Source organism: Neurospora hispaniola, assembly GCF_033458365.1.
Source record: "Neurospora hispaniola strain FGSC 10403 chromosome Unknown B0T23scaffold_5, whole genome shotgun sequence".
Lineage (NCBI taxonomy): Eukaryota > Fungi > Ascomycota > Sordariomycetes > Sordariales > Sordariaceae > Neurospora > Neurospora hispaniola.
Genome location: NW_026944410.1, coordinates 3,186,453 through 3,198,587, shown reverse-complemented (window position 1 = coordinate 3,198,587; position 12,135 = coordinate 3,186,453). Strand labels below are relative to the sequence as shown.

General features: G+C 54.6%; 5 protein-coding genes across 5 annotated transcripts; 3 read left to right on the top strand and 2 right to left on the bottom strand.

Moving 5' to 3' along the window:
- Positions 1 to 1,189: 1,189 nt before the first annotated feature.
- On the top strand, positions 1,190 to 3,590 carry B0T23DRAFT_319173 (actin-like ATPase domain-containing protein; the record flags this gene model as incomplete). The annotated part of the gene is made up of 5 exons (XM_062835108.1): positions 1,190 to 1,392; positions 1,616 to 2,218; positions 2,289 to 2,540; positions 2,606 to 3,140; positions 3,258 to 3,590. 5 exons carry the CDS (start codon positions 1,190 to 1,192, stop codon positions 3,588 to 3,590), a joined length of 1,926 nt encoding a protein of 641 aa, XP_062692161.1.
- A 298-nt stretch (positions 3,591 to 3,888) lies between these two features.
- Positions 3,889 to 5,155, bottom strand: B0T23DRAFT_405731 (P-loop containing nucleoside triphosphate hydrolase protein; the record flags this gene model as incomplete). The annotated part of the gene is made up of 2 exons (XM_062839040.1): positions 3,889 to 4,930; positions 5,010 to 5,155. The coding sequence occupies 2 exons, from the start codon at positions 5,153 to 5,155 to the stop codon at positions 3,889 to 3,891; spliced, it is 1,188 nt and encodes a 395-aa protein (XP_062692160.1).
- A 712-nt stretch (positions 5,156 to 5,867) lies between these two features.
- B0T23DRAFT_318337 (peptidyl-tRNA hydrolase PTH2-domain-containing protein) lies at positions 5,868 to 6,688 on the top strand (the record flags this gene model as incomplete). The annotated part of the gene is made up of 2 exons (XM_062835069.1): positions 5,868 to 6,261; positions 6,363 to 6,688. The coding sequence occupies 2 exons, from the start codon at positions 5,868 to 5,870 to the stop codon at positions 6,686 to 6,688; spliced, it is 720 nt and encodes a 239-aa protein (XP_062692159.1).
- Positions 6,689 to 6,926: 238 nt separating this feature from the next.
- B0T23DRAFT_360833 (WD40-repeat-containing domain protein) lies at positions 6,927 to 9,055 on the bottom strand. Its single transcript, XM_062836268.1, has 2 exons — positions 8,484 to 9,055; positions 6,927 to 8,418 (listed from the first exon to the last, which is right to left on the bottom strand). Exons 1-2 carry the CDS (start codon positions 8,790 to 8,792, stop codon positions 7,063 to 7,065), a joined length of 1,665 nt encoding a protein of 554 aa, XP_062692158.1. The 5' UTR covers positions 8,793 to 9,055; the 3' UTR covers positions 6,927 to 7,062.
- Positions 9,056 to 9,118: 63 nt separating this feature from the next.
- Positions 9,119 to 12,097, top strand: B0T23DRAFT_174205 (uncharacterized protein). Its single transcript, XM_062832963.1, has 2 exons — positions 9,119 to 9,412; positions 9,564 to 12,097. Exons 1-2 carry the CDS (start codon positions 9,304 to 9,306, stop codon positions 11,906 to 11,908), a joined length of 2,454 nt encoding a protein of 817 aa, XP_062692157.1. The 5' UTR covers positions 9,119 to 9,303; the 3' UTR covers positions 11,909 to 12,097.
- Positions 12,098 to 12,135: the final 38 nt, after the last annotated feature.

The following is a 12,135-nucleotide window of genomic DNA, read 5'->3' as shown; positions in this document are numbered from 1 at the left end:
CCATTCTTGGGTGACACCAAGAATATCTAGGCAGGCAGCAGCTTTTACGAGCCAAGGAAGTTTGTCGACATCGCAACCACACAAAACATAGGCTCCCATCATCATTCGACATTCTTGACCCCACGTCCATGTCTTTGGGCACTGCAACACAGCAGTTCTGATCGACGACTGGACGGTATTGTTCAATTGAAGAGGAAAAGCGCTGTACCGTACGTCATCCCGCTGCGTGGCTCAACAGATCTCCCTGCTTCGGACGGGGTCCTGACAGTTTGACGGCAACGGCAACGGTGAAGAAGAAGAAGAAGAAGAAGAAGCAAGGGAGGAAGAGAGACTCCACGTCATTGGAGCGCGCGCGCGGAAAGAAAAAGTGCGGGAAGCAAATCAATCACGTTCTCGAATTCGGGGACCACTCCTCTCAAGAGTCTTCTCGAAAAGCATCCCCCGTTGGCTTCCGCCCTGTGAAAAGAGGCTCAGCCCGCCCCGCCAAGCATCCCCGTCACGGCCCTATTTCAGTTGGTTCGGCTGCGGGCTAACAGAGCAGTGCCTCGAGAACCTTGCAGCAGTGGTGCGAGGCGAAGGTGTGGAAACATTCAGGGAACTGGAACTCAATTGTGGGATTTTGAGTTTAGGGCTGTTGCTGCGCCCTTGTTCCCTTCCTTCCATCATCATCTCTGACTTTTGTTCCTTTTGCTCAAATCTCGGTGATTCGGGCGATCATTATCTTCTTACCTATCTTTCCCGTTCCACTCAGCTGGGTTAGTTGGATCTTCCCTCTCTCCGGGTTTGCGCTTCGAAAGTCGAGCGGCTGTCACCGTTGCATTTTGTATCACCATACCGTACCTATACTACGCCCTTCCTTTCTTTGTTGGAGTTGGACCGTTGGAGAGTTGTGTGCGGAGAGACTTACGTCCGGGGTTCTTTTGCGCTTGCGAATCGAGTTCCAACAAGCCGTCAACATAGCCCCCACGCTTCTTGGTACGAGTGGGCAGATTCTCCTTCTCCTTTGCTCGGACTGGCTCAGAGTCTCTCTGTCTGAAGGCTGTGTGGGTTTGCACTTTGCAAGTTGATAGCGGAGGTTCAGGACCCAACGTCGCACACCAAAAGCAAACGAGTAGAACAAAGTACGATCATATAATACGAACTTTACGCTGAGAGTTAGGGATAGGGGTAGAGGCAGAACGTCGTCACCATGAGCTTTAATCTGCCCATACTCCCGCCAACCTCTCCAACAAGTCAGAGAAACAGAGATAGTAGGAATTACTTTACAAACAGCTATAGCCCCCCGGCTTCAACCGAGGCTATCAATGGCCCGGTGAGGCAGCGGACAAAGGAGTTGGCTCCCATCAGTGATCGGCTGATTGTTGGCGTTGACTTTGGCACTACTTTCTCTGGGTACGTCCATTGTTTTTTTTTCTTCTCTTATACTCATCGCTTAACCGGACTTTGCCAACGGGCAGCTGCAGAAACCGTTACGCAGCAACATCTGTGTGACTTGGGGGCGGTCCCAACAAAATGTTGACCAGGGATATAGCTTTCGTTGCTTGCGTCCCACTTTCTCTCTTTGCTTAAGGTCCAAGAGACCAAAACCAAACCAAACTAACACATAGTCCATTAGTGTTGCCGCCGTATACACAGGAACGCCAGATGATGTAGAGATTATCAAGACCTGGCCGGGCGGGAACGGCATCACGTCCGATAAGGTCCCTACCGAGCTTTCCTATGCGGCCGTCCCGCCCAATGCGCCGCCAGGCACCGCGCCAACCGTGAAATGGGGCTTCCAGTTCCGACCGGAAGAGTCGCGGATACGCTGCGTCAAGCTCTTCCTCGACCGGTCCCAGAAGCTGCCCTTCTACGTGAACCCCAAGGAGACGGCTACGCAGCTCAAGAACAACAGGAAGACGGTGATTGACGCCGTGAGCGACTACCTCACGCAGATCTACAAACACACCATGGACACGCTAACGCGGCGGTATGGCGAGTCGTTCATGGCGTCGACAAAGGTCGACTTTGTTCTAACGTGCCCGGCTGTGTGGTCGGATGCGGCCAAGAACGCGACCCTCCAAGCGGCGGAGAGGGCCGGGATGGGCGCTCAGTCGCAGATTCAGATGATTAGTGAGCCGGAGGCGGCGGCAGTGTATACTTTGAAAGCTATACAGCCTAATCATCTGAAGATTGGAGACAACTTTATTGTTTGTGATGGCGGTGGTGGTACTGTCGAGTGGGTTTACTCCTCTTGAGCTTGTTGAAATTGGGTTGCAGAAGTGGTGTACTGACCAGACTTCATCCAGTTTAATTGCATACAAGATCGTTTCACTAGGGCCGATCAGAGTCGAGGAGTCTGCTGTCGGCACAGGTGGGCTTTGCGGAAGTGCTTTCCTCAACTACAGGTTTGAGGAGCACGTCAAGAACCGGTTGGGGGCTAGTCGGTTTGAGGAGGTGAAGACCAAGAAGGGCAAGTCGTGGCAGATGGCGCTCAAGTACTTCGAGGAGTTCGTAAAGCGCAACTTTAACGAAGATGAGCATCAGGAGATCAACGTCCCGTAAGTTTCCCCGACAGAGTCCGCCCTCGAGTGAGAAGTCCGATGTTGACAAGACTGACCCACAGATTCCCCGGTCTCCCCGATGACGAAGAAATCGGTCTCGACTGTGGTTTCCTGATGATGACCGCGGCTCAAGTCAAAGACATCTTCGACCCCGTCGTCAAGGAGGTCTGCGACCTCGTCCAGGGGCAAGTCGACAACCTGCGCGCCAAGGGCCAGACCGTCTCGGGTATCATCCTGGTTGGCGGCTTCGGCCAGAGCGACTACCTCTACCGCACGCTCAAGAAGCACTTTACCAGCACGGCGGCCCCTCCGCCCTACACCCCAACACCCACACAGCAAAGCACGTTGGCCGCGGCTTTGGGGAGTAACTCGATCGAGGTGATGCAGCCTGTGTACGCATGGACGGCCGTGGTGCGCGGCGCGGTCCTGCGCGGGCTAGAGGGTAACATGGTCATCTCGCGCAAGGCGCGGATGCACTACGGGACGTCGTACGCGACGGTGTATGATGAAGAGAAACACAGCGTTACGGAGCGGTATTGGAGTCCGTTGTGGGAGAGATGGATGGTTAGTGATCGGATGCAGTGGCATATTGCCAAGGTGTGTTTTTGTCTCCCTCCCCTCCCTCCCCTTCCTTCCCCCCCCCAACCCAAACCAAGGCGTCATTTTTTTTTCTTTTTCCCCAACGAGTACTGACCATAACAAACCAAAATTCAGGGCGAAACTATATCCCCCCAAAATCCCATAGCTTTCCACTACACGCGCAACTTCCGGCCCGGCCAGTCGCTCGTGGTGACGGACGACCTAATCGCTTGCGAGGCAGACGAGCCGCCCAAGTCGTACACGCGCGACCTGATCAAGGTGTGCACGCTGACGACGGACTTGTCTGCTGTACCGAGGAGCCTGTTTACTAGACTGACGACGACAAAAGGGGTGGAGTTTGATAACCTCGACTTTACGCTCGAGATGATTGTCGATAGTGCGGGCTTGGGGTTTGAGCTCAAGGTTGATGGGGTTAGGTATGGACGGGTTGATGCCGAGTTTTACTAGGTGGGATGGAAGTGACTGTTAGGGTGGCTGCTATGGCGGTTGGATGGATGGTTGGTTGGCCCGTCGCTCTATGGTTGGAAAGAAAGGAGGTCAGGGAAAGGGGGTGTTTGCGGAGGAGAAGAACTTGGGTCATGCTGGTCCTGCCAGGGGACATTTCATGGATAACACATATGTGCAAATGGTACATACTGGCATCAATGTTTGATGGATGAGAAAGTGACTGCCTTTGTAGAAGGTCCCCATCAACAGCATTCATCCCAACGATAACTTAAGTGCATTGCCAATACTTATTCTCTAATTATTCCTTTTGCTGCTGTTGCTGTTCCTGCGCCTCCTTAATCAGCAACTCCCGCGCATTCCTCTCCCTCTGCGCCGCCGCCCACTTCTTCTTCATCGCAAAACTATTCAGCGCAATCGCCTCTTCATCCTTTTCCTTCTCCCCATCCTTCTGCCCTTCCTCCTTTTTATCCTCGTGCCCCAAAACCAACCTCTCCAACTCCCTCATGATACTCTCCACCGCCCACTCCAACGTCTCCCCAAAGTCCCTGTCCATTTTGGTTTCACCTTCCTTCTGGTTAACCAAAACTCCCAACCTCTTGCTCACCTCCTCCGCCTTCACCTTGCCCCCCTCCACATCCCCTCCCTCAAACATCCACTCATGCGCCCGCACGTACTCAGGCCAAACAATCTTCTCCACGTAGCCCGGCGGGTCTTTCCAGAATCCTTCGAGGGTTACGTACCCATCTCTTGCTTCGCGGCGCTGTAGGGCTTTGGCTTTGGACACCAACAAAAAGAGCTTGATGTCCATTTGGGAGAGCAAAGTGGCAGGGAGGAGGGGAGGCGGGGAGTAGAGGAGGAAACCGTCTATGATGCAGATTTTGAGGGGTTGTTGTTGTTGTTGAGAGGATAAGTGGAGGACACGATGGCCGGGGGAAGAAGGTTGCAGCCAGTCGGCCACGCGGGCTTTGATTTTGTTGATAAAGTCCGTGGTGATGGGACAAGGGCCGACCGAGTTGAGGTCTTCTTTGGAGTCGAGGGTGGGCTGTTTCGGACTGTTGCTTAGCGACTTTGACTTGGCAGTGGTGATGGTCTTACCAGGCCCCGTTTTTTGTTTGGGCGGCGCTTTGTTGGCTGCTGATGACGACGATGGAGGGTAATAACTACTACTAGTAGTACTACTACCGTGGGTGTGTCTCCGGGAAAGAAAGGGTCTGGTAAGATTCATGGTACTAACTGGTAACTCGCCCGTGGCGCGGATGTGCTCGAGGGCCGCCGTCATGTCGGGGATCGAGAGGGCTTCGGGACAGTCCCAGTTTGTGAGGCCATCTTTCATAGGAATTCTTTTCATTTGAGACACACATAACGGTGGTTAGAGACTACTTCTAGAGTGATATGAAATTAGGAGGAGAGGGAGCTTACTCGGACTCGGGCTTGTAGAAATCATCTTCGTGTAGGATAAAGGTATTGGGAAAGATATCGCGGAGAAGTCGAGCCAATGTCGTCTTGCCGCTCGAGGAACATCCGCTGATTCCGATGACGACGGCTTTCTGATTTGGGTCCAACATCGTGAAAGAGTGTGGAGGTGTTGAGGTGTAGTTGAGCTCCAGTTCGACCCCGCGATGTTATGTCATGGAGAGGGAGTCTATTCAAGTATCGAAAAAAAAAAAGGAAAAAAAGAAATAAGAAGAAGACTACGTGGGAGTGTTATCTAAAGTGTAAGAGTCAAAGAAGTGGTTCAGTTCAGAATCCTTGGGCGAGGTGCTCACAACTGAACCAGCGTTGGGTTGTTGCTATTGGTGGTTTCCTTGAAAGGAACCAAAACGGTACGTACCTCCCCGCGTATAAGCCAAGGGTTGTTAGGGGATCGCCTGCCTGCCGGAACCAACCAAAGCGATAAGGCTTGTTGACACTGCCTTCCACTCCTCCATATCGTTCTAGGCGCCTTCTAGCACATTGACCCCCCCTGTGGGATTTTCCATTCCGCTGGCTTCTTCCTGCTGCCCTGGCTGTCAACAACCCATGCACGTCATCCCCCTTCTTCCAACTCGAACAGCAGGAGCAGCACTCCGAGTCCGTCTAGATTTTCCACGACAACGAGCTTCCGTCAGTGTCACAAAGAAGTATCGATTCGCTTTCTCGACCGCCACAACAACAACTACCACCATCACAGACTCCAGACCGCGAGTAGTAGTTCTTCATCAAGCACCGCCGTATCAACATCACCGCCGACCCTTCACCACCAAAACAGAAATCACCACCGCCCTCACAACCGCCACAATGTCCGACATTCCAAACGCCATGCCCTCCATGGTCATCCTCTCGACCTCCATGATCTCGCTCATCACCGGCTTTGTGCTCGGCGTCTACGCCATCCGCGGCTACCTGATCCCGCCCGAGCTGAAGGAGGAGCGGCGCCGCAACTTTCAGGACCCCGTCGAGAGCGAGGAGTCCGAGGTGGACGAGGACGATTACATACTAGACCACGCGCCCAACTGGGCCAACGGGCTCGAGGCCGATCAGCGCCAGGGCTTGCGCGCGCGCGGTGCTGCTGCCGCTGAGGAGAAGAAAAAGAAGAAGAAGCAGGAGAAGGCGGCGCCCAAGTTGGGACTGGATCCGACTGAGGAGTGCAAGTTGGTGTTGGTTGTGAGGACGGATTTGGGCATGACCAAGGGTATGTTTTTTTTTTTTTTTTATCTTATATCACCTTCTCACAAATTTGCCCCTTACCTTCGGTTTATTGACGTGTTGCTGTGGTGGAAAAAAAAAAAACAGGCAAAATCGCAGCCCAATGCTCCCACGCCACCCTCGCCTGCTACAAGCGCCTTTTCTCTGCCGCCCAGCTCGAGCCCCTGTCGCTGTCGGCCCGCCTGCTCCGTCAGTGGGAGCGCAACGGCCAGGCCAAGATCGCCGTGCAGACCAAGACCGAGGATGAGATGCTGGAGCTGATGGCCAAGGCGCGCAGCTTGGGCGTCACTGCTGAGGTGATTCAGGATGCTGGCCGTACGCAGATTGCCTCTGGGTCCAGGACTGTGCTGGGCGTTGGTCCGGCGCCTAAGAGCTTGGTTGATGAGATCACTGGTCACTTGAAGTTGCTGTAAAGGGGGAAGAGATTGTAGCGGGGAGAGGATGGAGAAAGTGTGCAATGTTGACGGTAGCATGAACTTAGATAAAAAGAGAAGGACGAGAAGCACGAAAAATGGCGTAAGGGGGACGGTATAAAAGCATCATTGGGCTTAGAGAGCGATACGGTCAGGTAAAGACTTCGATGCATGCATGGCGCAGGTTTTGATCTTTACTCCTGAATATATTACCAAAAGAAAAGATGAATATCCATATACACGTACGCACTTGAAGTGAACAAATATATCATCAGCACAGCATCCGGTCGACTGACCGTCTCTAGTTTCATTAAGTGGCTGATTCTGGGTATCATCATGTATGTTCTTCCCCCACTCCCACCGATTTTCATTTTTTACTCTTTCCTCGCAAACCTGGCCAGCGTAGGCCCCAGCTCGGCCACCTTCTCCTTGTGCCTCTCCCCGTTCTTCTCCTGCATCTGCTTGTACATCTCCTCGGCCTTGAGCCTCTTCCCGTCGATAATGTTCTTCTTCTTCTGCTTCCGCAGGTACTTCTTGAGCGCGCTGTTCTTGCCTCTGGCCCGGTTGCGCATCTCCTCCTCCAGATCCGGCGGCCCGGCATCCAGATCCTTGTCCGCCTCCCGCTGCTTCGCCGACCGCAAATCGAGGTTGCCGATAAAGTTGGGGTCGAGCGCAATCATCTCGGGCGCGAGCTTGTTGAGCAGCTGCTTGACCTCGCCCTCCTGTCTCTGCTTCTTGGTCTCGTACGGGTTGACTTCCAGGGCATCGAAGTTGGCCTCGCCGGCGCCGGGAATGATGAGGGACGAGAACCCTTCGCTGTGGCCGACACCGAGAACATCGTCAAAGGGGCACCACCGCACCCGCTCGACGCGCTTGCCCTCGCCGCCCCACGTCATGTAGGGAGACTGAACCTTTTCTTGTACAGGCTTCTCCTTGGAGAAGAGACCCTTCCAGACCGTTGTCCTGGTGCCCCAGCCAACAGCGGTAAGGCCGGTATCTGAGATGGCGACGGACGAAGCAGGCGCCCGGGTAAAGTAGTTGTTGACCTCCTTGAACATGCGGATATCCCAAACGGCCATCTTGCAGTCCTGTCCTGTTGTCACCATGTAGCGGCCTTCGCGGTCGACAGCCATGGATCGTACGGGACCACGGTGGGCAAGGAGCTTGACCAGAGGTTCTGACGAGTTGGGCGACCATAGCGTTACTGTGCCGTTCTGGTGACCAACATGGAGAATAGCGTTCCAGGGGTTTTGTGTCATGGAAACGGGTGTGCCCAGCTTCGTTGCGATTTCGGTGACGATCTGACCGGTCGATGTGTCCTGGTACTTGAGCTGGCCGTTTGTGCCCAGGGTGGCCAGCAGGAAGTGGTAGGGGAGGAATTCGAGGTGGGAGACTTCGACGTGTTTCCTTAGGCAGTGGAGCTCGACACCCTGCGAGTCGTAGATGTAGGTATACTTCTTCTGAGCGACGGCAAAGTATTGATTGTTGTGTAGCCACTTGACGTCCCTGATGGTCTCTCCCAGCTGCAATTCGCAGCCCAGCTTGCCGTCTCTCCAATCCATGGTAGCGACATGACCCTTTCGTCCTGCCAGGATAAGATCCCGGCCGTTCCTCGAGAAATCGCAAATGTAGGGTCCTAGTTGGTCGAGCTTCAGGTCGAACTTTTTCTGGGCGACCTCGATGTTGACTTCGCTTACGATGTCTTCCTGGCGAACCTTGTATGTGCGTTCCTATCGTGACCAGCGCAGTTAGTATCGCGCAAGAGGCTATAGACTTCCAATCCATAGCTACTCACAAGCTCATGTTCAGCCTCGAGGAAACCACCGGCATTCTCGAGAAGGATCTCAGCCTCCTTGGCCTTTAGCGTGGCCGTCTGGTACTTTTCTTCGAGGTTGGTAAGGTTGCGCTTGAGCTTTTTGTCCTTGACGTTCTTGACGTCGATCTTGCGACCACGGCCGTACGACTTCTCTGCTGCCTTGACTTTGCGGATCTTGTTGGCCTCGGCCTTTGATCGGAACTCGCTCCGGACGTTGTTGATGGCGACGGCGCCGCTGGGCTGCTCTGCCCTCGAGAGGGAGACTTCGGCCCTGTCTGTGGTCTCCATGGTGCCAATGGGTCGACGCGACTCAATGGGGATGGGTAATATGTGTGGTGGGCAAGGACAATTGGATCGGCGACGGGATATTGATGGGGACTGGATATGGATTGGTCTGGCGGTTTCTCGGTTTGCCCGTGTCTGTCCCTCGCTTTGGCACTTTGAATGTTTCCTCCGTTTCCTCGACAACTTTTTTGGGACCGGACCCACTAAAAAGTTGGATGGGGCAGCTGTTCCGCAGCGATCATTGGCTCCACTGAGTACAAGATTCCGATAAGATAAGCAGCGAGACGGCCGCCCATGTTCGCACAACTCAAAAAAATGCAACGAGTGCCCCGCCATTGACATTGTCCCATCACTTTATTCGATACTCGATAGACGGATTGTGACCAGAGAGGTTCTCGAAATCTCTCTTCAGTCTCAACCCCCAGCCTCTTCTCTTTAGCGCCTCCTCAGGTCAACCATCCTGGCGTCAAACTCGCTCCCCTTTCGGTTCAAAGCAGGCGGCGATTCCAGCAAAATGCCCGGCGCCGTGAGCGGCCACTCGCATCGGCCGACGACCAAGGCGTCGAACAAGCCCTTCAAGTCACGCCATTCTACCAAGGGTGCCCTCCGGAATGCTGCCAAAGGTACGGATTGCATATCAGACCGTGCCTCATGCCGAGGTTATTGCCTTGAACTATACTCTACTTCACCCAACTTTGGCGCATCGAGCCCGAGCAGACATAAAGAGATCAACAACATCTACACAGCGCTAACACTACTTTGAACGTTCTACAGGCAAGGTAGCCGAGGAGAGAGGTGTGCGCAAGACCCCCCACCAACAAGTCATGTCCAAGTTCGACCGTCGCAACCGCAACAAGCAGCTTCAGCTGCAAAAACACAAGGAACATCTCCAGGAGACTTCCATCTTCGCCGGCAAGGATGGCGCCCCCAGAAATGTGGCCGTTATCCCCCTGTGCAGCGACGGTGACGCCACCGAAGCCATCAAGAGCCTGAACTCCAGCATCGATATCGAGACCGAGGTGCCCGAGGGCGCATTCCGCGTTCCCGTCGACAGATTCAAGCAGAAGCTCCAGTACTTTCCCCTCAAGCGCGACCTTACCGCCTGCCTGGACGCCGCCAGAGTCGCCGACTATGTCGTTCTCGTTTTGTCCGCCCAGGAAGAGGTTGATGAACTTGGCGAGCTGATCCTGCGCAGCGTTGAAAGCCAGGGTCTCTCTACTCTCTTCACCGTCGTCCAGGGCCTCAACAAGATCGAGCCTCAAAAGCAGAGACTCTCCGTTCTTGCGTCTCTCAAGTCCTACATCACCCACTTCCACCCCGAGCAGGATAAGGTCTTCAGCCTCGACAACAGACAGGAATGCTCCAACCTCATGCGCTCGCTATGCAGCACTACACCCAAGGGCATTCGCTGGAGAGACGAGAGGAGTTGGATGCTTGTGGAGGAGGTCAAGTTTGGCGAGTCTACCGTGCTTACCGGTGTTGTCAGGGGCAAGGGCTTGAAGGCCGACCGCCTGGTGCAGGTTGGCGATTGGGGCACCTTCCAGGTTGAGAAGATCACAGCAGCTCCCTTGGCCAGGAGGAAACGTGGAGAGGAGGGCATGAACGTGGAGGAGGGCACTGAGGAGATTCTCGACCAGCCTACCGACGACCGCGATGATCTTGTCGACCTTGCGCCCGAGGAGGTTCGCATGGAGGACGACGACGATGACGAAATGAACGACGGAATGACCACAATGACGACTTCAAAGAAGGGTGTTTTGTTGGACGACCACCACTACTTCTCAGAGGAGGAGCCTGAGGCTTATACTGCGCCAAAGAAGCTTCCCAAGGGTACATCAAAGTACCAGGCTGCGTGGTACCTGGACGACGATGTGTCTGATTCCGGCTCAGACATGGAAGAGGACGACGAGATGGAGGACGACGACGAGGAGGAGGCCGCCAGGCCAGAGGATGGCGAGGAGGGTCTTGCTGGTTACGCGCCAACAGAAGCCGGACAAACCGAGTACCCACAAACCGAGGGCGGCTTCATCCAACCTGATGCTGATGAGGATGCCAAGCAACTGGAGGCTTTCCGCAAGCAAAAGCGGGATGAGGCTCAGGATGATCTCGAGTTCCCTGATGAGATCGAGCTCCACCCCCACGTTCTTGCTCGTGAACGTCTAGCCAAGTACAGAGGTCTCAAGAGCTTGAGGTCAAGCCCTTGGCAGGAGGATGAGGACCGCGCATACCAGCCAGAGGATTGGGAGCGCTTGTTGAAGATCCAAGACTACCAGGCCTCTAAGATCAGGGCGTCTAGGGAAGCCCTTGTCGGAGGTGTTGCTCCTGGTACCCGCGTCCACGTTTACCTCAAGGACGTGCCCGCGACCATCCAGCAATCCTACAACCCCAGCCAGCCCGTCACTCTGTTCTCCCTGCTCAGGCACGAGTACAAGAAGACTGCTGTCAACTTCCTCATCAACCTGAGCGCGGACGCTGCCGCACCCATCAAAGCCAAGGAGGAGTTGATCATACAGTGCGGTCCCCGCCGCTTCGTCATCAACCCGCTCTTCTCCCAGGGCGGCAACACTCCCAACGACGTCCACAAGTACTGCCGGTACCTGCACCCCGGCCAGTCGGCTGTCGCTACTTTTACGGGTCCTGTCACATGGGGTGCTGTACCCACCCTCTTCTTCAAGAGGCAAGTGCCGGGCTCCGTGCTTAACGAAGATGGCGAGCCCGTCTCCAACCTGCCGCTCAGCCTCGTCGCCACCGGCACTGCCCTGCCTCCCTCGACATCGCGCGTCGTCGCCAAGCGCGCCATCCTGACCGGTCACCCGTACCACATCCACAAGAAGATTGTCACCATCCGCTACATGTTCTTCAACAGGGAGGACGTTGAGTGGTTCAAGGCTCTGCCTCTGTGGACCAGGCGTGGCAGGAGCGGTTTCATCAAGGAGGCGCTGGGTACCCACGGTTACTTCAAGGCTACCTTTGACGGGCGCATCAACCCTCAGGACTCTGTGGGCGTCAGCTTGTACAAGAGGGTGTGGCCCCGGAGTGCCAAGCAGCTGGATGCGCCTCTGCTGGATGCCGCGGCGCTCCAGCAGGAGGTTGATGAGGACGCTATGGATGCGGAATAGAGGAAGAATTTCATGTCTGTTTGGCTAATAGACTAGACGTGCGTGTCAAGGGTTAAGAACAGGGCTTAATGAACGGCGTTTGATGGGAACAAAAAGATGAGTGATATCTTGCGTTGGTTTAACTTTGGTCGGGTCATATATATTATTTAGGGAAATGCATTCATTCTTTTCTCACGCCTTGTTGGATAAGTTAACTGTACGTTGATTGTGTGTATATGCCCGTCGAC